Source organism: Sturnus vulgaris, chromosome 5 (genome assembly GCF_052056855.1).
Source record: "Sturnus vulgaris isolate bStuVul1 chromosome 5, bStuVul1.hap1, whole genome shotgun sequence".
NCBI classification, from domain to species: Eukaryota; Metazoa; Chordata; class Aves; order Passeriformes; family Sturnidae; genus Sturnus; species Sturnus vulgaris.
In genome coordinates this window covers 60,013,123-60,037,300 of record NC_142247.1, presented here as the reverse complement: position 1 = coordinate 60,037,300, position 24,178 = coordinate 60,013,123, and the positions used below count along the sequence as shown (strand labels likewise).

The following is a 24,178-nucleotide window of genomic DNA, read 5'->3' as shown; positions in this document are numbered from 1 at the left end:
AGTGACAGAACAAGGAGTAATGGGTATAGATTGAAAAAGGGGAAAGGTAAGTTATGATATTAGCATGAAGTTTTTCACTGCAAATGTGGTGAGACACTGAAACAGGTTGCCTAATGAGGTTGTGGATGCCCCAACGCTGGCAGTATTCAAAGCCAGGCTGGATAAGGCCTTGAGCAGCCTGGTATAGTGGGAGGTGTCCCTACTACCGAAGAGGGGTTGGGACAAGATGATCTTTAAGGTCCATTTTAACCCCTTAACAGTCTGTAGTTCTCTGCACGGGTAGGTCTGTTGGGCTACCAGGTCTGGTGACCGATACTGTCGTGCCAAGGAAACTACTGCTCTGTCTACTGAGTCAGTAATATTAGTCATCTCTAAGTACTTGATTTTTCTGGTTTATCATTGAATTTTTTGTTACAATTGGAACTGATGCATGTTAATTGAATGTGTTAACTTTTAAAATACCTTTAGCTCACAAAGTATTACTTTGCACTACCAAGCTCTCCCTTTTTTACTGTCAAGCTTATTCATTCTAAAAGGCCAATAAAGAGTAAATAATAGAGGATGAAGTTTGACATTTGCTTGTGAAACAGAGCTGGTGGTTTAAAAAGTTACAGCTCATCTGTTCTTTCAGCTCAGTCTCACTAGGTGAGTTATGGCTCCCTACAATGCAAAATGAATCAGGACTGCTTACACTGCAGCTCTAGCAACAAAGACCTGAGGGGATTGATTATGGCTTAAATTGTTAAAACAACCTTACTTAGAGTCTGTTTTAACACCCAATTCTTGGAGCACAGGCAAGGAGAGAGGTGTGTCTAGTCCATGAAAAGCATCAGTGTATAATAGTATATAACCCTTACCAAAACAACTTGTCTAGAAAAATGTATTAATGTCTCTTTCTGAAGCTACTTACCCATGCAGTTCTCCCAGTCAGAGTTATGTTTCCCAAACTCAGTCATGAACTTTGTTTCTCTGGCCCACCACACAGGTACATATCCTTCCTGTGAAGTATATGATATTCAAGTAGTAGTATTTCTTCTCTGAAGTCAGTGGAGTATTCCCACTTTAGGCAAGAGGTGGAAGAGGAGAAAAACTCTACGTACATTCTCTATAAATGTACATCATGATACAGTGGTCTGTAACAAGACTTACTAAGTTTTTTTCCCTAAAGTTAATTGCTGCATGACTTGCAAGCAGGTTAGATGGCAGAAAATTTCACGTAACATATTTTTTTATTTATTTTAGATGTTTGATGTGACTGAAGGGGCTCTTGGAAGCGTAAGTCCTACACACAATTTTGAACCTCCTCATTATGATGGCATTGAAGCACTTGCTATTATGGGAGATAACCTTTTTAGTGGATCAAGAGATAATGGAATTAAGAAATGGGATTTGTCTCAAAAAGACCTTCTTCAGGTAATAAAAATATCATGAGCTGCTGTGATAGTCAGTGCTGTAGAACTGTTTTGAAGCTCTATAGATGTTCAGGCTCATACAATGACTATTCACATAGACACTGATGCTTTTAATAGGGAAGGCATAGAGCACTGACTAAGAAAGAAATCAATAATGTGCTTGATCTTTACATGCAATTGCTTTTCTCTACTGTGCATGTAGCGTCAGGAAATTCTTATGAAGTGGTTATCCTGTTTTAGCTCTGAGGACGTGGGGTTTGTTTTTCTGCATCAGAATAAAAGCAGCACTTGCCTCATCTGTGACTGGAATCATTGGATACGTGTCTTTGGCAAGTTAGTACATTTTGGATTGGGAGCTCATTAATGAGAAACAATACTTTAGAGCAGGCTACAGAATATTTTTTTGTGAGGAGGTGGTACAGCCTATCTCACCCCACTCAGTCTTAGACCTTAGATTCATCTCCTTATATAGTGCATGTGTTATGTAATGTATACAACACACTCATAATAATGCTTGCTATCAGAATACATTTGCTGTATGCTTTTCCTTATGTAAAAAGGAAAAAGGACCTCAAGTCCAGGGAATTTGCAATTTGTTTGGCATGAAGAACTATTTTTTTTTACCTACCTGCTATAAGCTGATCTGTTCTTCTAGGTCTTATGAGAGGTTCTTTGGGTATAGTTGTGGTTATTTAACTTGAGACTGAGTGAGAACTGGAAGGCAGAAAAACAAATACCGGGAAAGAGTACTGTTTTTGCAATATATTTTTGGAAAAGGAGGAGCATGCATTTAATATACAGACTGATAGCAAGGAAGCAAATAGAATTTTAAAGTATTGGGATGTGGGAAAATAATGGACTGGCGATTTTAAAAAGAAAATTTCTATATGGGCATACTTAGTATTCCATAAATATATAAACTTTCTTGACCTTCATTCAAAATCGTTCAGTTCGGTGCCAGTTCCTTTTCAGAGTACTAGGAAGGCTTCACAGTTACAATAAGGATTCATAAATTTAGCTTCTTACAGAAAATCTTCCCTTAGCCATACTGGGACATCTGCCCTCACATCTGTCTCTCCAGAAAAATATACTAAGCAGCTTGTACCAAAATCACAGGCACTGGAAAGCTTTTGTATTCTCAGAATTAGTTCGTTAAAGTTCTAAGTACCTTCACTCTTACATTTTAGCCTCATTAAAATACTATGTAATATGCATTTTTGCTATTGCAATTAATTTAACATCAGAAAGGATACAGGATCAGGGGTGAAGAAGTATATAAATTGGACTAGTTATATCACTTTTCTTGTTTTCCTTTTGGTATATGTGCATCTCATAATTTCTTTACTTTGCCTTCCCCTGTTTGTTGGTTTTAAAAGTAGGCCTTGATAAGAATAATCTCACACTCACTTCTTTTTCTATTTCTATAAAATGCTGTATGTTTTTCAAGGAGGTGAGACTGAAGTGTTTGACAGAATAGAAATAATCTTTATTCATTGTCTTTTTTAGGGAATGAGAAGTGCTGTTACTCTGCTAATCATGTGATAATTCAATGTGGAAGGGCACACTGGAGGTCACACAATGTGAAGTTGTCCTGCTGGTCCAACCAAGGCCAACTTTGTAGTTAGGTCTGGTTTCTCAAGGCCTTGCCCAGCTGAGTTTTCAAAACCTCCAAGGTCGCAGATTGAACAGCAGTAAACCTTAATCTACCAAAAGCAACCAGAACCTGAAGCAGAGCTGAGCTGCTTTACAGCATAAATGCTAATGTTGCATCACAGGTCCTGGTTTGGCATGCATGTGTTGCTCAGGTCCAGTTCTCTATAATTGATGAAAATCCCTTAACAAGCATGCTATTCAAAAGAATTTGGAGATCATCTACTTCACTTGGTGTTATGCATCTCAAACCACAAAATTGGGATTTATAAGAACCACAACCACCCCTCCCCTCTCCCAGTTTCATGAAGTGCTGCAGAACCAGACTACCAGTGCTGTGGTAGCTGGGTATATTATAGATGAAACACCAAGATGATCCTAGAAAGCTGAATGTACTCCATTATGAGCAATGCAGCAAAGCAAAGCAATTCTTACCAAACTGAACTGGAGAAAAGGCACTTCTGGTATACCCAAAAGACAGAAAATTTGTGCTATTATTTCCCACTGTTCTTATTTTTCCCCATGTATTTATTTGTGAGAACAATAAACTTGTTCAAATAAATTTGAGAACAACAAGAGGATGTTGTTCTCAGCTTGGTCTGTGCAGCACTTTACTTTCTGAAGTAGAACTAAAATGCTAGTGCCCTTAATAAAGAAATAATGTGTTTCTGTGAAGTGCAACATCACAAAATCAATTTATAATGTGTAGTGGGAAAAGAAGAAAGAAAGAAGGCAAATACAGAAGCAGTTTCTGTCTTTCTGGTGTATTTTGGTGCGGTATTTTGGATTTTCTTTTTATGTGTTTTATAGCAGTTTTACAGACTTGAAACATACAGGGAACATATATTCAAAAATGCATTCAAATGAGCATTTGAAAACATGCAGACTTTGCATTATCCTAAACTTGATTTCTGTTCCACATTAGGTCAGTTGTGCATATTAGATTTTCTTCTTGTTTTGCAGTATTATTTCACAAAAAGAAACACTCTTGGAAGTTAGCACTCTCCTTGCTCTAAAGGTGCAGAAGTCACCCAGAGCTGCCATATAGCAAAACTGCTGCAGGGCAGGAATCAGGCTTACAACTTGGGATTTTTCCACTTCTATGCTTGTTCCTCTGGAATTTTTGCAGCCCTGTGAGACTCGTCTGCCTTCTCTCTTTCAGCAAGTTCCTAATGCTCATAAGGACTGGGTTTGTGCCCTTGGCCTGGTGCCCGGTGTGCCGGTTCTGCTCAGCGGCTGCCGGGGAGGCACCCTCAAGCTCTGGAACGTGGATACCTTCGCACCCATTGGGGAGATGAAGGGACATGACAGCCCTATAAATGCCATCTGCACCAACTCCAGCCAGATTTTTACAGCAGCAGAGTGAGTTCTTCTCCATGTATCTTTCTTTTCTGTGTCCCTTGCTACAGTTCTGTTCATGCACATTCGTTTAGGACGTGTGTAAGTCACTTCATAGAAAGCATCAGGAGACCTTGTCCAGTCTATGCCCCTCAGTGCTGATACCTATCACAGCCATCTCCAAAGTGGGATGCTGGCACCCCAGAGGATGTTCAACATGACCCAGTGGGGTGCTGGAATAAATTACTAGAATTCAGTGGTATGTGTATATAATTAATAAATATACATGGCAGTGTGGGCTTAAAAAAAATTTTAGTGGTAGGGATGCATGATCAAAAAAGGTTTGGAGACCACTGGTCTACAGGATGGGAGGGAGGGAGGGAGAATTTGGCAGTACTTGAGAACTTTATAAGCTTATCACTCCAGTTGGACTATTTCCTGATAGGACTCACTCCTGGTGTGTGTAAATTCTCTGAAAAGCCATGGCACATGGCTCTTGGTTTGTTGGTTGGTTTGTTTTTAAGTGCTGGCATACAGCAGAAGCTTTGCAAGCCATACTGCTGTACTGTGAACACCTTGATTTTATTTGGTTCCTCAGTAGAAGAGGGAGCAAATTGAGGACCTGAAACCTCAGGGGAATTGACCAAGAAAAATACCTTGTTAGGATGAATGTGCTGGAGATAGCAACAGAGCCTCTTTGTGGTGTTGTCTGAGCACAGGAGCTGTGAAAGCTGACGTGTTACATTCTTGTGCCAATTGTGGAAGCTTCTGGATTAAAAGCAGGTCTTTGAGTCATAGCAGGATTTCAGAGTTGCCAAGTTTTCATATTTGATGGTCATGTCAAAGCTCATGTCTCTGTTTGCCTAAAGATTATTAATCCATTTAGAATATACATGCATCTAAAATTAATTTTTTTATATAATAAAAAAAACTTCAACCTTTTTTTCTAGTAGTGGGCTTAAGGTCTAAAAAATTTGGAGTGTTCCTAACAATTTACAGTGAAATGAAGGCACGTCAGAAAACACTTTTAACTGTTACAAAGTCTACTCTGCCTGCTGCTTTCTTTTGAGGGGGTTGTGAGGAATATATGAATCAGTGTTGGCAAGTCATTCAAGTTAATGTTTATGAGAAATTCATAACTTCCCTTTAATGGAATAAATTTCTATTTAACAAGACTAAATTTATTTTACTTTTTTTAAATTAATTCTAATTTATAATAGAGTTTTGTAACAGATTCTATGTGATATTTTATTTACACATACTTTAAAATTGTGTAAATATTGATTTTTTTTTCCAAAGTACAGAACTACAGTCTGAGCTTCTAAGTGCCAGCTCACTGGTATGTGCTATCTAGCACTTTGCAAATGGCTTTGGGTTTGTTGGATATTTTTTGTTGGGGAGTTAGGACTTCATGTTGTCTTTTTTTACCTTTTCTTATAACAGAGTGACACCTCTTTCCTTTAGTCATAAAGTCTTTATACTTTCCTAGTTGGTTAAAGGGTGTAGTTAGTGCTGTTATAAGGTTAGGGAATCTTCAGTGCTGTTCATGTTAGGAGGTAGAATAACGCTTGCATGTCCATTAAAGAACTGCTATTTTGCCAACAATACTTTTCTGAATAAGACACTCAAACTTTTAAGGAAGCTTCCCTTATCCCCCCGCCCCCCTTTGCCCTTCCTCCTTCCCCAGTGTAATTACAGTGCTCTAATACTGCTTGATTTTGGTTTTCAGTGACCGCACAGTGAGGATCTGGAAAGCTCGAAATATAATGGATGGACAGATTTCAGATACAGGAGATGCAAGTGAAGATGTTGCCAGTAATTGAAATTCTGGGAGATAAAGGAGTACACTGATCAATTTGAGGTGCACTCTATTTGCTGCATGTTTATTAAACACTGATGACTGGAATGGACTGAAAATGTGTGAACTCTTCCACTAGACCTGCTGTCCTTAAAATATGTACTGTATTTCATAACCTCTTGGTAACATGCTTGAGTCTCAACAGTCATGTGTATCTCTATATATTATGGCTGAATTTGTGTGAATATGTAATACTTGCAGTTTAACTGGAATTCAGTCTTCTCTAAAGACCATCTCAAAATTATAACCTGAAATATATAACAAAAGTGCTCTGTTGTATTTCACTCACAAGTATGATCAGCTGTTTTGCATTTTAGGGGAACAGGGGAAGGAATGTGTCCAAGGAATAAGCCTTTGATTATGAGAGGCAGTTTGAAGATTTTAAAGGTCACTTATACTGTTGTTGGAATAGTAGAGTGAATAACAGATGGGAAGAAACTGTTAATGATACAGCTACCTGACATGGCTGTATCCTGCTAACAGCAAATGCCATATGATTTGTGTGTTGATAGCATATAATCTGTGTTGACCAAAGTTGTGCAGCTGTGTATACTCTGTGCTCAGGACTAGAACTCAAATGCCCACAAATGGCTATGTTTTATTTGTTTTGCCTATGTTCTGCAATGACTAGGTGTTCTTAATGTCATGACAAATGTATCTTAATCTATTTTTCTTACAGATTTGTTTCTATCATCTCACTTTTTTTTTTTTAAGCAAATTGTCTTTCCTTTTTATCTAATTTTATATGCTGCTAAATGTATTTTAAATACACTGTTTTGCAAACCTTGGCAGTTACTTTGAGAACTGAACCACGTATATTGGAAAAAGCTATGTAAATAGATGGTTGTATAAAGAAAATATCTTATCTTGTGCCTGTATGACTTTTAGAGCTTTTGGAACCTGGATACTGAGGGAGGATGTATAATTTACCCAGCTGCTCTGAAAATTAATTTGTAAATTCTGCAAATTTTAAAATTTTATGTAGATTCAGAAGCAGTGTTTGGATAGTGAGGATTTTTTGTTGTTTTGTTTTTATTTTTCAGAAAATATCAGTCTGTAAATTATAGCTTGTGTAGTTAACAAATAAAGATGTGAATGTGAACTGCTTTTTTTGTCTTGTTCATCATACTTCCCTATAAAAAATTCATATCCGTTGCAAAAGTGTTGAATATAAACCCCACAATTTTACACAGTGCAGTAGAGTAGCTGATGAGTGCTATAGCCCATACATTGTCTCTGTTCTCCTTGGCCATTATTTGTGTTTTACAGTTAGGAACCCTCGGGGGGATTCCCTCACACTTGCTACAGTACAGATATAAAATGAAGCAGGTGACTCCTGTTCCTATGAGATGACACTTCTCTTACCTTACTGCATATGGCCTGTTAAACAAGGAAAAGTTCTCATGCCTCTTACTGATTTTGGAGGAATTACTTCCTTCTCTGCTCAGCTTGAAAGGAGATGAAAATACTGCATGCAATTTGAGGTTACTAATGTATTCCAAGTTTTGATAGAAACAGCTGATAAATTATATATATTGTTAAAATACAATGTATAAATTAGTTAAAATAAACAGGAGCACTACCACTTAGTGTTTGTATATCATGCTTTTTAGCTACTCAAAGGGCGTACACACAAATGATTTGGGACTGTATCACAACCTTGAGCAAATTCTCAGTGGAGAGAGGATTTACATGCAAGACTCACATGAGAGGCTTCTTGTGCCTGGTGGAGGGTTGCCGTTCCTTTTGGCGCAGGAGGTGTTGTGCCAAGCTACACAAATGATACCAAAAGCTTGGTGACCCCTGGTTTTGGGGCTGAACACTCATGGCTGTGTGCTAAGATTCATGTGAATATTGTGTTTTGCAACTGCAGGACAAAAGCCCTTGCAGACAGACCTGGGAAAAGCCTCCCTCTGTCCAGCTGTGTGGCTGTGGCCTGAGCTGCAGATGTTCCTCTCCAGTGATGCTTGGCAGTGCATATGTTTTGTTACACTTATCTCCTGATAGGCACCAATGATACCTAGTTTTAATTTTTTTTTCTTTCAGAAAGATATTCCACCTAAACCAGGTCTTAACATAGAACAAAGCTTTCATACCTTTGCTCTGAAAGTACTTGCCATCAAATAATTGGAAGAAAAATGCCATTTTGTAAATGTCACAGTACCAGTGTTTTGTTTTAATGTAGAGTTCTTTGACTGTTTTTCTCCAAACTTCATCTATGTTGTAAACCCACATATGTGACAAAAGATAATATGAAATCAGAAAAAGGTAAGCATTGGACTCACTCTGAACATGTTTGTGTCAAAAAGAAAAAAAAAAAAGGTGGTCTATGAAAAACTAGCTTTTCTAAGAAGTTATGGGAAAGCCATGTTTTCCTCTCGAAGTTGGAATTCAGAAGTTGAGCAAAGTATGTGGAAAAATTAGACTGTATCTCGTCTTATCTGCTTAGATACAGACAAGGTCATTTGTTGCAATTAATCTCATCAAAGGTATGAATGCTGAGAAAATATTTGCAATGCTTCTGATTGTGTATCAAAACAAGTGCTTATCGTGCCCCTGCCGTGTATAAAAGGCTTCAGACTGCCTGTAAAAGTCCTCCTTCAACCATGGCAAGGATGAGGAGCCTGTGCTTCTTGGCTGTTGTGCTCACAGGTAAATGCACCACATTTGTATTTTGTCGTAGGGTTCAAAAGCAAAATACAAATGTGATAATGATAGAAGAGCTGTTAAAAGAGATGATTGTTTTCCATGTAAAAGGAGAAAACAGGCATGGCACTGGCTCCACCTGAGGTGACTGTGGGAGGACAACAGAGCTGGCTTATTTAGGAATATGTCTAAATATGCCAAGTGTATTCAGCACTTGGGCAACAGCACAGGCAAAAGGGGATCAGTGGGGTCATTCAGCTCCTGAAAGTTACCTATTGCTTTGTTAGCTTTTTTTTTCTGTAATTTTTACCCCAGCATACCAGAGGTTAATTTGGTCCATAGCATAGTAAAGGGAGAATACATATGATTTTGCTGCTGGAGGAGGGAACCTCTGCAGCAAATGCCTCTGAAATGTATGGACAAACCCAAAATGTAAATATTAATACTATTAAATTGTAATCGGTGCTGGAATACTTTAATTCCTTCCTTATGCCTTAATTTTAATTTAATTTTTCAAGATTAAAGTCAAGGTTTTTAAAAATCAACGAGGATTATTTTTCACGTATATCTTTCAAACTGCCTTGCTTTAGCTTCTGTTCCCATGGAAATTATCATGGAAAAGCAGCAAGTAGCCATAGCTGTTGCTATATATTCAGCTGCTTGTTTGGATTTCTTCTTTTTTGTATGTTTACAGACATGGGCCGTAAATACAGTGAAAATTATGATTTTTAGATTATTTTTAACAGTAGGGAAGGAAGATTATATCTTCCCACTTGCTGCTATCATGTTTGTACTACAATAGAAGTAAACCCAGAACAAGGTTGCAGCCCTATTCAGCTACTCACACCTGCAAGTCTTTTTTTTTTTTTTTTATTTGCTGGAAAATGTAATCTTTGCATTAATGGGAGAAAAAATGGAAGAAATTTCTTGGCTTCTGCTGGGGCAATGTTTTTTTTTTCTTAAACTAGCTTTTTCATTCACAGTATCATTCATAAGAAGTATTTTGAAAGTATTTTACAATACAAATTAGTTCATGAAAATCTTCCACAAACCTGTACTGTGTAAAATGACACCACATTAATAATCTGCTGTAGTCTGTTCAGTTATACTCTTTGGTTTCAGCAATGAAAACACTAATGCTGCATTTGCCTCCCATTAGAAAACACACCCCTAACCAAAATAAAATGTGATGGATTTAGTTTATTTTGTGCTGCAAGAAGAAATAATTGAAAGATTACAAAAGGGTGCTTATAATTCTATTATGCTTTAGATGAAAAAGAGGATAAGAATTTAGAGCTTTTCTATGTGACAAGTCATGAGGGGTGAATGCTGGACAGAGAGCAGTCAGCCTGTGGGACCTGACCCTCTGCCCCAGAAAACAGAGGTGGAACCCAATCCTGCCTGCCCAGCAGCTGGCAGAGGTTAACAGCCAGATAATTCCTGTTAATTCCAGTCTCTAGATGATGATAATGAGGCCCTGTGGCAGCGAGCAGTGAGCTCTGCTGAGCAGCCCGGGAGCATCAGACCTGAGTGTCAGATGTCCCTGTATAAAAGGGGCATGAGAATTTTCTCAAAAAAAAAGTAGATGGCACTCCTGCTTTTCTGTGTTCATATTGAACTTGAAACTCAACTCTGGCATTGCAGCATGATGGCATTCTCTAGCGAAAATTTACTGTTTCATTCTGTAAATTTTTCCAGTATACATAATTATTGCTTGTGCACATCTGCTTGTAGAATTCTTTCTGTGGAGAAGCCCAGACTACATCAGCAATCATGTTTTAGGCTTTCAAGCACACAACAGTCCACATGGGAAAAAAAAAATTAAAGCAGAGGTATTAGTCATTTTGTAGAAAAGGGCAATTATCGTTCAAGTAGATTTAATCTTTGAATATTGCTGTAATGACTAAAATGACATAAATTAACTTCAAAATAAGTATGCTGCCTGTGGTATTCCTGCTCTCTCTGAGAATATTTGCTAACAGCAGTTTGTCAGCACAGCAGGGGGCTGGTGTTGTGGTGTTGTCCCCCTGCTCTTGAGAGGTTCTCAACCAGAGAGTTTGACCTGCATCTGTATAAAGGGAAAATTTAGCACCTTACTAACAGGTGTTTTTCATGATGATTCTGGGAATGACTAATATATGCCTTTTACTGCTGGCATCTTCCCTTTACTCATAACCATACATGTATTAACACAAACTACTAATACTGCATAATACAGTAGTCATGAGATGCAGAAAAGAAACCAGGTAAGAACATATACTCACTATATTTCTATTTATATCATACAAGTGTATGCTGCTCATCACATATTTGAATCTCTATAGATAGAAAACATCTGTGTGTAACATAAATATACAGAAAATGTAACATTTTAGTATTGATAGCAGTCTTTATTGAAGAATCCCTCCTGTTCTGCCAGCCTGCAGTGTTGTTTTCACACCTCACCAGCAGCTTCGTTAGGCTGCGATTTAAGTTTCTATGAGTATTTCAAGTTGTGCTTCAGCTGAGCACTGGTAGCTCTGAGTACTGAATAATACAGACCCACTGCCTTGGCTTATAAAGGAAAGTGGTGGTTGCTCTTGCTCCGTGATGAGCAGACAGCTGCCCTGCCGTCATCTTAGTCCCAGGGATCACACATATGAGCCCTAAGATGGGGAGAAAGCACATCCCAAAAACTAAACCATAACTAAAGCTTGCAGTGCTGGGGGTTTTTAACGCGGTTCTCTACCGCTCTTTTCCCTCAGCAGCCCTCGTTGGGTGCCGGGGCTCGGAGCAGGAGCCGGAGGCGCAGTGCCCCAGTGGTGTGGCGTCTCAGAAGCGCATCGACTGCCACCCACAGCCTGGCGCTTCGCAGGAGGCCTGCGAGGCACGGGGCTGCACCTGGTGCTCCAGCGATGTGCCCAACGCTCCCTGGTGCTTCTTCCCCGAGGACAGCCCCTACGGCTACGCCCGGAGCGGGAGCGCCGAGAAGACGGACAAGGGCTGGAGGTGAGTGCGTGCGGCTCCCTGGGTGCTGCAGCCGGAGCCTGGCTCTGCTGACCTGGGCCTGGCACTGCATCCGGGGCCTGGCTCTGCCGACCCGGGCACTCTCACCAAAAAGTTTCCCCAGCTGCTCCGATACACGTGTGACAGGCAGGGAGGGTAAGGGACACCTTTCCCTGTGCACATGCCATAGAACTGGGGCTTGTGCTCTCACCTCAGGTGAGGAAACCAGGCGCAGGCACAGAGTGGTCCCTCCCACCCTGGGAGCTGTGTCCCAGGAAACGATGAGGTCTCCTTTCTTTAGTGGCTCCTGTTTTATCCATTAACGTCAAGGAGGGCCTAAACTGACCTCAGGGATTATTTTTCTCAATAAGTCAATGATTTATTTTTTGAGAGCTGACGCAGACTAGCTGTGTGGTTCCCCTGCCCTGCCCCAAGGTGGTGTCAGCCAGTGATGGATTGATGGTGGTGGGAACCAACATGTGTGTGTTTCCACTGCAGAGTCACTCTAAACAAGCGGCAGGCCCTGAGCCTCTTTGGAAATGACATTTCCCCAATTGTCTTGGAAGTCGAGTTCCAGACAAAGGACAGGCTCCGGTTCAGGGTGAGTACTTGGGGGGCTGGAATCCTTTCAAAAAAGCAAACCATGCTAAGGAGTGAGCTGACCTGCCCCTTGCTTGCCTTGCTTTAGCTCTATGACCCCAACAAGCAGCGGTTTGAAGTCCCACTGAAGATCAATGGCCCCGGGGTTACTGCTGAAGAAGCCAACTATGAGGTGGAGTTCTCGGATGATGCCACACACTTCACGATCAAGAGGAAAAGCACTGGCACTGTGCTGTGAGTACTACACGTGGTTCACACTGCTTTTTGTGAAAATTAGGTGTGATGGGGTGAGCAACTGTTTCCTTGTATCCTGTTGCTTGGGTCTGTGTGACAAGGGGTCAAAGGCAAACTGGAGGTGGTATAAATGCAGATTTGTGCCTTGTCCCTGAAGGACTTTCATTATTAATAGGGGTGTGTGCCTGTATGTGCCAGACAGTTATCTATGTGCATGTATAAAAGTTTATTCTGTAAGTCAAAAAACTTCTGAGGCTACAATTTCATTGCTTGGGATGCTGGTAAACTCAACTCATCAAAGTACTGAGCTAAGATTTCTGAAATTTGAGGTGTCAGGAACGGAGCACCAAATTTCCTGACAGTCTCCAGCAGGCAGGTCTAGGAAGCTCAAAGCCATGGAGGCCATGAGCCTCTGATTTTCACTGATGTCAGTGAATGGCACTGGTTCTAGTTTGTCCCTCTGCAAAAATACCATTTGTTTACTCAAGATAGTACTGCAAGTTTAACTTCAGCAAAAGCTCCCCTCACTAACAAATGTCACCAGGTGTTATAATTTCCCCTTTCCTTGGCTTCCATCAATACATCTCTAGGGCATAATGCTACTTAGAAGAGAGTCCCAATCAAGGTGCATTTCTGCCAGCTGCTTTTGGGAATGCAGCAGTGAGCAATTTAAGGATGGTTTAACATGAGTGATACAAATAAGACAATAGAGCCTCTAGAATGGTCTGCAGATGGAACCATTATGTTGGGTTTTTAATGAGCTGACCATCCTTTTGAACTACAGTCTCATGGCATCTCTTTATATGTCACAATCAATTCTGTAAAGTTTTATTTATGCAGGCTATTTTAAATGAATGCATTATGCATTACTCTGATAACAAAAATAATTAAATTTCTCGTTAGACTTAACAGTTCTGTGCAAACAGTGGGCTTTTGTTAAAAGCCCAGTTTTCTTCTTCTTTCTGTAAAGACTTATTAATTGAAATGCTGATGCAAGAGGTGAATGTGTAACAAGTGGCTAGCTCGTGGCCCATTCCCATTCAGCTCTCCTCACCTTCACCCAGACCCCAAGGGTTTAGCCAGGGTTGATGAAATTTGAGATGTCCCAGCTAAGGGAAGGGGTCTGCCATGGAGCAGATGCAAGGTCTGCAAGAGGCACAACTCCAGTGACAGGCAGAGGAGCACAAGTTGGTCCCCACTGAGCAGGTTTCCAGGAGGGAGGGCACATTCAGTGTTGTGGACCTGGGGAAGTCTCCTCCATTCCCCTCCATGTCCTTGCGCACCAAGGCAGCAGAGCTGTGGGCTGCAGCAGTGCTGTGCTGCACAGCCCAGGGAGGCAGAGGGCAGCCTTGGTTTGCAGCACTGGCACAGCATCAGCAGTGATGCTCTGCTCTCCAGCATCCCCGTGGGAAATTATACACTGCCTCCAGGCAGGTAAAGGAGTGCTCCTGCAACCCAGCCAACTCCAAAAAGAGGAAATTGTGGGTGAATGTAGTGCACAGATAATGGACTTTTATCCTGTGAGCAATGGCAAGGCTGCTCCCAAAATATTCTCACCAGCAGAAGCACAGGATTTTGTGTACAGGAAGGGAAAGCATATATTCCTGGGAATACTTGTTTCATGTGGCACAGCCAGTACTGTAGACTGAAGGATCCTGTCAGGGAGCCATTCCTCTCACACCTGAATGATATTTAGTTTAGTTATATTCTCCATGTGAGGAGCAAAAATGCTTCCCCTTCATTTGTTTGCCTGTCCATCCTGTCAGAGTGAGGAAATGCAGGTGCTCAGAAATAGCTCCACAGCCTGTCTTAGAGGGATTTGCAGTCTCCTTAGCCACCAAAAGAGCTGTGCAGATGGAATCTTTCAAAACATGTATTTCAAAAAATATATCCTGGCCTAAAAGCTATGGGTGGCTGCATTTACTTTACTGGGAAGGATGAGCCCTCAGCAATCAGCGCTATAGGAACATTCCCAGCAGTGGCTGCACCTGACTGGTTGGGTCCAGGGGTGCACTGGTGGCATCTGGTGTGTTAAGTAGATTTTTATGTTAGTTCAACCTGCCCAAAGGCAGGTTTGAATGCAAAAACCGAAATCTTTTCCTTTGGGCTCCCTCCAGAAGTGGGAGCAGCTGCTCCAGGGCACCCAGGCACCAAGGTGCACAGTTGGTGGCCTCTGTGCTTGGGCCAGGTTAGGGCAGGCTGTGTGGGAGACTGTTCCTGAGATAAAGGCAAGTGCCTGACACCCGGAGGGACTTCAGCCTCCTATTTTAAGATGCAAACAACCATGGCCTTACTGTCTCAATGAGCAGCTGAATCAATCATTGATTTCCATATGCACACAAACACTGCTCAGAACATCCAATGTGGGCAAATAAAGCCTCTGCAGCAGGTGCTGCAGTTGCACTCCCCAGGTGTGGGTGGATAATAACTTGTATCTGCCAAGAGACCAAACCAGGTCCCTGCTGGCCCTTTTAAATATCTCTGAGGAAAGCTTTCCCATAGTAAAGCAATCCCAGATCCTCAGAAATCTGCTTTTCATTATGCTTCTTTTCCCTTGCTAGCAGAGCCATGCTGCTGAATGACCTACCCCCCAAAAAAGCCTGAATTCCCTCGTGGTGCCCAGCATGCTCTGACACAGCTGACAGTCCCCCTGGGAAAGATGCAGCCTGTCCCAAGCAGAAACACGGCGTAGGTTTGGGTTGCTCTTTCAAAGTCCACACCTGTATCTCTCAACCCTCCTTTCCGAGCTGCAGTGCCCTGCCATCTGTGTCTTTGTGCTGTAGGCAGTGAAACAATGGGGTGTCAGGCTCCTGTCTGTCTGCTTGAGAGAAAACCCCATTCCCACTCTGCCACTCATGTGCCCAAGGCCTCCTCCTTGTGAGGAATGATTTCATTCTGCGCTGGAAATGCTGCAGGGGAGAGGCAGAGGAGGCTTTGAGTGTGTTTTATGGGCATTTCTCATGCTCACTGCATGCAGAGAGACATAGCTGAGCTACCCAAGGAGGGCAGGACAAACTCAGGGCTCCATGTAATCACAATAACAGGGGAGAGGAATAAACTATGTGAGGGGAGAGACATTAACAGCTGATTGCAAATCTCATGCAGAGCCAGGAGCAAGAATAAAAGGCCAAGTCCTGCTACATTTTCAGCTTGCTCCAAGGTAATCAGCTGACAGCTGCTGCTTTGCCTGCATGGGGTGAAAATTAGACAGAGTCATGTAGGGAGATGATCCAGGCACTGCTGGGGGCTGCTGGGACCAGGAGCTCTTGGGCTGCCTCCCTTTCTCCTCCTAGTAATGCCTCTTGTCTTACTCCCTCTTACTTTTCTCCTCCTCATCCACTGCTGTCCTGTTCTCTGTTCCATCCCATCCTGCATCCTTGTGCCCTGCTTTTCACCCTATCCAATGCTCCTGCTGTTTTGCCACTAGCCAGGCAAGGTCCTTTTCTGTGCCAGTAGCTATCCAAAGCCAGGAGGTTAAAGAGGTGCCATGTCCACTAGGGAGGTGCATTCACTAGGGAGATACCAAGATATCAGATGAGACACAGCAAAGCTTCTGCTCCCATCCAGACATCAGGTGTTTTCTGTTTTCCACGAGAAAAGTAGAAACCTGCATCCGATTTAAGGCTACAAGTCACAGTTCTGAACCATGAGGGACAGGGACTGGTGCATGATCTTCTACCCAGAGGTGAAGCTCCCCAACTACCATCTTTGTTGGGCAGTGGAAACTGCAGGGAGCCTCTTTTCACTTCCATCATGCTTGGAAAATATCTGTTTTGTCAAAATTGGTGTGATCAGTGGAAAAAATTCTTGTCAAGAGATTTGCTTTAGTTTAGTAAATCCTTGCTTAGGATATCCTGGTTGATCTTGCAACTCTAATGGGAAATTGTCCTATTGTTGGCCAGGGCCCTACATTAGTAAAAACAGGAAAATACTCTGTTGTAATAAGGCAGGTGAGGAAGTTAAACAGCCTGTGAGTTGTTTTGTGGCTCATACACTCAGGTTAAGTGCTATTCTCCTTCCTGCTCCTGCCACACCAACAACAGCAACCACTGGAGGAGAAGTATCAACTGAGAGGCTCCAAGAAAGCACAGATTTTCTCAAGAACAAAGAGTAAAAGGCTGGGAACTGTTTGCTTTAGGACAGTGATAAATAACAAACATATGCTCATTTTGCAGTGTGTGATTACTCTGTGGCACTCGTTTCCCCAGGGCAGCACTGGCACAGGAGGCCTAGCAGGATAGACATTCAGGCATAATAAAAAAATCATCTGTAGGAAAATAAAACCCCCAAATACTTTTGTCTCCATGCTTCACAACACCAGTTAATTCTATGAAAACAGCCAGAAACTTCCTGCATAAGCAGATTATTGCAAGACTGGCTCGGAGTGACATCTTATGCTTTCCCTTGTGATATCTGGCCTGGGCCATTGCTGGAGACAGGCTGCAGAGGGATGGACTCCTGATTTGATTGTCCACTTTAATATCCTGACTTTTCCTTCGTGATGTCACACAAATAATGGAAGGCAGAACATTTTTTTTACAAGCCAGATAGGGACTACTTTCTATTAAGCATTTGGAATACCTTGTTTGCTATTGCACTTGGGAATATACTGCACAAATAACCCAAACCTAATCAAGATTTCCCCTAATTTCCAAAAAGGCTGCTGAAGAGTTCAGCTGCCTTTTTTATTGTTTGTGGTAGTTAGCACAGAGACCCCTTACCATGAAGATGTTTTTACATAGGCTAGGCTATTCAAATGATTTATAATGCTATTGTCATAATTGCAGCTTTGCTTAAAGCAAGGGGAGGAAATTGTATACATCATGGGTAGAACATGTTTGTTCCTAGTTTGTAAGAGTCATTATTTTAATCTTGTAATCATTAAGATTTATGTTACCTAGACAAGAAGTATTGTAGGTATATCAATTACCCAAGTGTTTTTCAGAGCAAAAATTAAGCATTGCATATCCAGTGAGTTATAGGACATTTCCTGATATTACAACACTGAATACAGTAGAAGTAGAGCAGAACTGTGTCAACAACTGTAAATATACTCTTAATTTATTTTTTTATAAATGTCATGTTTGTGGAAAATCTGTTGATTAGTCCTGCTGATTTTCTCCACCTACTTGACAAATCACCGTTAAAGTAAGATAAACAAATAAAAATTCAGTCTTGGTGGGCCTTCTGCACTCCAGTGGTGGCCAAGACTTACAGCTAAAAAGGAATACAGTTGTTGTGAAACAGTGTTATGGTTTAACCCCATCCAGCAAACAAGCACCACACAGCTGTTTGCTCACTCCTGCCTGAAAAATGGAGAGAATTGGAAGGGTAAAAGTGAGAAAACTCATGGGTTGAGACAAGAACAGTTTAATAACAGAAAAAAAAAGTTGCACTAGTAATAATAGTAATAATAATAATGTTATTAAAGGAAAATAACGGAGAGAAAAATAAAATTCAAGAAAGAAAAGTTATGCAAATGACAACAATTACTCACCACCATCTGACTGATGCCTACCAGTCAGTCCCTGAGCAGCAGTCTCAGCAGTCTCCCAGCCAACTTTCCTGATAGTTTTAATGCTCAGCCTGGAGCCATATGGTATGGGACATCCCTTGGGTCAGTTGAGGTGACTATCCCAGCTGTGTCCCCTCCCTGCTACTTGTGCACTCCCAGCCTCCTTGCTGGTGGGGCAGTGTAAGGGGCAGCAAAACCGTTTTGCTCTGTTGAGAGCTGCTCAGCAGTAACTAAAACATCCCTGAATTATCAGCAGCTTCCAGCCCAAATCCAAAACACCACCCCATACCAGCTACTATGAAGAAGGTTAACTCCAGGCAAAACCAGCAGTCAGTGGAAATATTTTTAGCAATCTGAGATCAGTGGAAAACCATGGAGATCTGGGGTCCTAAGGTGATGCTCCTCAGCAGCTCAAGTGTGTTGAGTCAATCAGTATATTTATATTTGAGGTTCATTTGAAAATAGGGTGTGTACTCCCCACTCCCTAAGATGCTGTAGCACTTTATGGGCAGCCTGTGCATACTATGGTAGCCCAGGCTCTCTGGAAGGGTGAGCCCAAGCTTTTCCAGGAGACTTAGACCCCCTTTTTGGATAGTCATGTGAAGTTACAACTAAATTTGCACATAGATAATACACAGGGTGGTCTGGAGGCCAGGAAAAGCAGATGTTATAGAGGACATTTTTCTCCAAGTGACTGAGTGGACCAGTTATTTACAACTTACAATAATGAGCTCATTTCTCCAGTATTTATTGCAACAGGAAGAAAAATAAAAAGACTAAACCTCTCCCAATTTAAAATTCTTTTCAAATGTCCAGATAATGCATGATGCCTGTCCTAATGATGTACCATATATGTGTCTCAAGTCTCCTAATCCTGGAGGTTTTATAAGACCACCTTTAGAAGTGCCACCAGCTGGTTGCTCATGGCAGGTGCATCAGTGCTTTGAGCCATTGGCCTCCAGTAAACCTCACAGAGTAGTCCTTCAGAGAGGTAACTCGCCATGTCCAATTTGTATTACAAAGGACTGATAACTGCACTCCTGAAAACCATCTTGTGCAGCCTTTTAGTCATCCCCCTCAAATATTGTGACAATGTTAGTCATGAACTACACCTTCAATAGGAACAGGGTGTTTTATCGATCTGCCTGCTCACCTTCCTTTAATATTACTTCTTTGGTCCATTCCAGTTATATTTTATCCTGATAGCCAGTGGCTTTACTGCTGGGTGTGAGACTAGTTCCCTTGCTGGCCAAAAATGCCAATTTTTACAGAGAAGTTTTCAATCTGAATCATTCATTTTTTTTCCTGATAAGAGGTTAAAAATTAGAGAGGTTTACTCTTTAGTATAGTGCACTAGGTATGGAAGAATAGACTAGCTTTTATCAGTCAGACTCCTTGGACAGGCAACAGCTGACTGTTCACAGACAATGGGCCAGGCAGACGTGTGGGGAGGCTGGTTTATATTTCCATAGGCAGGAGTGTTCCTACCACAGACACACTAACAGGTTAAGACTTTCAGCAGTAAATGTGACTGCAGCTATTACCTCTTGAGCAAAAAGAAGGGTTCTTGTCCTCAGAGAATTTGCCTTGTCTAACTTCTCGCAGGGGTTGCATTTTTGACAGCAACTGTTCATCTGTGTTTTTAGATTTTTTAGACCCTTGCTGTAGTCCATCACAGTGCTGTTATGGTTCATAGGACTCTTGGAGGAGAACCACACAAATTCCTGCAGTCATGATGTCATTTTATACTCCCTCCTGTTTTCTTCCTTCTATTAGCTTCAAACTAGCAGGAGGGAAGGTGGGAGAAATATGACATTTTCTGTTATTGTATCCAAGGGTTTAAGGAATGGCAGGTATAATTTTTTTTCATTTAAATAATTGCTCTTTGCCAACACCACACAAGCAAAGACATAAAGTAGCACAACAGCCTACCATGGTGTGCTGGAGAGCACAAGGACTCTGGAAGCTGCTTGGGAATGAAGGCAGAGAGTAGTGCCAGCGGAAAACAGAAAACCTGTCCATTCTTTCCTTCAGATGGAAACGACATAATAATGCCCAGAAAGCAAAAGAGTCATAACCAGCCTTTTTATGTCATGGTTAATGCTATATTTAGCACATAGCCATGCTGGTGTGTGGAGGTCTAGGGAAAGACAAGGCTGATGGGGAGCAGTGCTGGTGGGGGTGGCAGCCCCCAGGGAGCTGAGCCATGGAGGGGTCAGTGCAGAGCAGGGCACTGTTATGGCAATGTCATGCAGAAGTCGAGTGCAGGAGGAATGCATGAGTAATAAACCAGTTTCTCCACAACATGTAAAGATATGGTGGGGCAGAGGGCTTGTTCCTAGGGTTGTCGTTTGCACTACCCCAGTCACCCTCCTGGTCAGGGAGGGGTCTTGCTGAGCTGGAGGAATACTTTAATGCCATGGTAACACTAAGTGTTCTCATGATAGGAAATGTCCATGCTATAATGTGAGTACCAGAAATGTACAAAGCCTCATGTCCTCTGAACAGACATCATGGGGAGAGCTCAATGACTTAGGACAGATATTTAAACTCTTCCCAAAGCATTTCCCCTCTGGCATGGTTTGAGTTTTTCATAACCCTGTGGTCTGCTTAGAGCAGTGGCCCTTCCTGTCTTGGCACAGGGCAGAGCTGTGTGACAGCTCTCCTCTGGGCAGGAATATAGCTCCAGAGACCATCCCTATTCCTACACAGCAACTGCTTCTTGCAGAAAGGCCTCTATTTGTAAAGGACTGGATCTGATTCTCAGGGATGTTTTGCATGCATGACCCTCCTAAAAGAAAATAATTTTATTCGGTACTGCATGTAGGTGGAGATGATGGAAAGGAAGGAGGGAGTGGTTCCTGCTGGCAAAAAAACAAATCAAGAGCTGTATACAAATTCTTACTTTTCCTGCTTGTAAGACAGGACAAACAGACATTTTAAAAAATACACAGACCCTTTAGTATCTGTCTGTGACTTTGGATTTGTCTAGGAAAATTTAGAGATAGTTTGTGCCTGTGTTTTGCATGGAGAGGTGAGGGAGTGCCTTAAGCATCCCCATAAGGGGCTGTCCTTGCAGCCTTGTTGGGAGAGCCCGCCAGTGTGATGGGACCAGTGGTGCCCTTCCAGTCCTTCCAGCAGCAGGGACTTGTCCCCAGGCAGGGTGCTGGTGGCACAGGTGGCAGGCCACTCACCAGAGCCCTCCCCTCATGGGGGTAGAGCTGCTCCCCACCAACACTACCCATCTCTGATTTATCAGTCAATTTGATCAAACATTTAATTTTGTCAAAATCATTGACAGAAGAATATTAAAAGGAGAGTTATGCCACTTCTGTGCTCTATGGCTTGGGCTCATTTATTTTAATTAGCTGTAACAAATTCATGGTTAAACAAGGCTCGAGAGGGTGCTATCTAAATGAGCTACTCATGGCATACACAGGACCATTAACAAAACAGTTCTCCACAGCTTGACTATGTTCTCCCCCATCTAACTTGCAGCTCATTATAGCTTTAGAGCTAGGAAACAGAATGTAGCACCTAATTAAAATGTGAGCCTGTGTCCACAGATGATTCAATAGAAATAAATGCATTAAGCTGGTGAGAGAAGTCAGAAAGAGTCATCACAATAAAAACATCTTGTTCAAGCATAGTCTGGAGAAAGCTACACCTCTATTTTAGGCACCTGCATGAAGTTGGGGGTATTCGGGTCCTGATACAGCAAAACATTAAAAAAAAAAGCTGATAAAATGTCTGTCGTTCTCATTAAGTATTCTGTACTCCACTGTGTAATAATTTTTAGCCTTTCATATTGGTTGTCATAGAAATAGCACAAGCAACTACTTATTTTGATAATAGATTTATAGTCTGTCTTCTGTTGTTTTAGTTGCTCTTTTCAAAAATTATATTGATGCATTTTTTTGCATAAGTAGATGAGATATCTTCAACCATCGCAAGATTAATTTAATGTGTTAGGTTAAGCACGTTAGATGCATGCATAGAATTTAATGGATTTTTAATACTGTTATTCTCGAAAATACATAAAAAGTATAAATAGCCAGACATAAACTTAAAATTATACCTTCCAAAGAAAAGCAAACTAATCCTGTCTCCCTCTGTTTGTCACAGGTGGGACAGTCCCCTTGTTGATCTGTTTTTCTCCAACCAGTTCCTTCAGATCACCACCACTGTGCCATCCACTTCTGTGTATGGGTTTGGTGAACATGAGCACCCTACCTTCAAGCACAACATGGACTTTGTTACCTATGGCATGTTCTCCAGGGACCAGGCACCAACGGTAATTCACTCTATGCAACACGTTCTCCTAGCTTGTGTCACCAAAAGGAGGTGGCAAACACGGAATGTCACAAGCTTTGCAGGTGTCATCAGTTTTAATTAAAGACAAAGCCATTAATTGTTATGAGGGAACTTTGAAACCTTTTATCAGAACCTATCTCACAGTGCAGTTTTCAGAAAAAAAGTATATTGTGTGCCAAGATCCTGGTTCAGGAGAGCTTTGCATTTCACACTCGGATCTATCCCTGTTCATCCAAACAAGCTGGACTCCAGCAGGACTCATTAGATATTTGGCTGAACTGGAGTCAGTGGTTAATGAGTCTGTTTTAACTAGAAAAGTGATTCTTACTCATGCCATTTTGAAGGGTTTGGCAGAATATCAAAGGTTTAACTGGGAAAGACTAAAAATTCCATTGTGTTAAGGCAGAAAAAATAACTCTTTTCTGTCAATTTGACTGCACACCAATTTAGATTAAAAAATCCCCAATCTTTCAAAATAAGTCTCTAACTATGAATGAATTTATTTCCGTGTCTGTGCATATGTATCTACCTGAAAAAAAGCTATGAAAAATGGCAAACTCAAGTCATACCTCATGTGTTGTTTATGTTTCAGTCATTTGCCAACCTCTATGGAGTTCACCCTTTCTATATGTGCGTAGAACCAGACTCCAATGCCCACGGTGTTCTCCTTCTGAACTCCAATGCACAAGGTAAAAAGATACATGCATTCCCTATATAGACTGTGCATAGAAATATGATGGATTAGTAAGTATAAATTACTGTTTTACTGATTGCTTTTTCAATGTGATACAAATATGAGTGACTGCGCTCTAACTAAGATTCCTGGACTAATAGATTTTAAAAAGATTTTTCAAAGGTATTTCAGTAGAATGAATTTTTAACAAGGAATTTGGGCATTTTTAGGCATTTTCAGGGAAAATACATTCTTAACTTTTTAAATGAAAATAGATGCAAATAGAGGGGAAAAAAGAAGGTGGAAGAAATTTCCTCTGAGATTGGCATAATGAAATCAAACCAGTTTAGGTTAGTCCTATATTCTGTCTTTGGAGGATAGTTTTGTATGTTGCCATGGTCACCTTACTGCATTAATCTAGTGGTATAATTTCAGAAAAGGAGAATCTTCACTTAGTTTGTAAAATCAGTTTCCCGTGGCAGACAATGACTTTCGCTAAGATTAAAATTGCATAGAGGAACCTTAAACGCAAACTTGTTGATCCTTTTTATGTATATGAAACTGAGACAAATGGATCTATGCAATTTACTCTATGTGGGTTTCTGTGATTTATTGCTGCTCCATGCCAATCTGAAAGCAGAGATTGCAGAAACACTGGGCAATGGCCTGCCTACCTTCAGGCCCTGTTTGTTCATCCAGTCATACCCACAAGGCACACAGAAGACCCCAGTGTGTGTGCCTAACACACACCTAGGACGGATAGGATAGGATAGGATAGGATAGGATAGGATAGGATAGGATAGGATAGGATAGGATAGGATAGGATAGGATAGGATAGGATAGGATAGGATAGGATAGGATATTTCAGTTGAGAGGGACATAAAACAAGGTGTCTGGGAGATTGTGCTACATACTTGTAGTACAACTGCCTGAACACTTCACGGCTGACCAAA

The 24,178-nt window shown here is 41.4% G+C and overlaps 2 protein-coding genes across 10 annotated transcripts in view; both read left to right on the top strand.

The window, feature by feature from the left end:
• KIF21A (kinesin family member 21A) overlaps positions 1 to 7,360 on the top strand; it is an 86,226-nt gene extending 78,866 nt beyond the window's left edge. For all 9 annotated transcript variants that reach the window (XM_014868970.2, XM_088165798.1, XM_014868968.2 and 6 more), the window contains 3 exons: positions 1,243 to 1,413; positions 4,225 to 4,424; positions 6,130 to 7,360. In XM_014868970.2, the coding sequence (XP_014724456.1) occupies positions 1,243 to 1,413; positions 4,225 to 4,424; positions 6,130 to 6,223 (465 nt within the window). In that variant the 3' untranslated portion in view covers positions 6,224 to 7,360. The remainder of the gene's footprint in view (positions 1 to 1,242; positions 1,414 to 4,224; positions 4,425 to 6,129) is intronic.
• Positions 7,361 to 8,864: 1,504 nt separating this feature from the next.
• LOC106848810 (sucrase-isomaltase, intestinal-like) overlaps positions 8,865 to 24,178 on the top strand; it is a 59,453-nt gene continuing 44,139 nt past the window's right edge. The window contains exons 1-6 of the mRNA XM_014868972.2: positions 8,865 to 8,910; positions 11,652 to 11,892; positions 12,388 to 12,490; positions 12,578 to 12,723; positions 22,364 to 22,532; positions 23,145 to 23,241. Coding sequence (XP_014724458.1) covers positions 8,865 to 8,910; positions 11,652 to 11,892; positions 12,388 to 12,490; positions 12,578 to 12,723; positions 22,364 to 22,532; positions 23,145 to 23,241 — 802 coding nt within the window. The remainder of the gene's footprint in view (positions 8,911 to 11,651; positions 11,893 to 12,387; positions 12,491 to 12,577; positions 12,724 to 22,363; positions 22,533 to 23,144; positions 23,242 to 24,178) is intronic.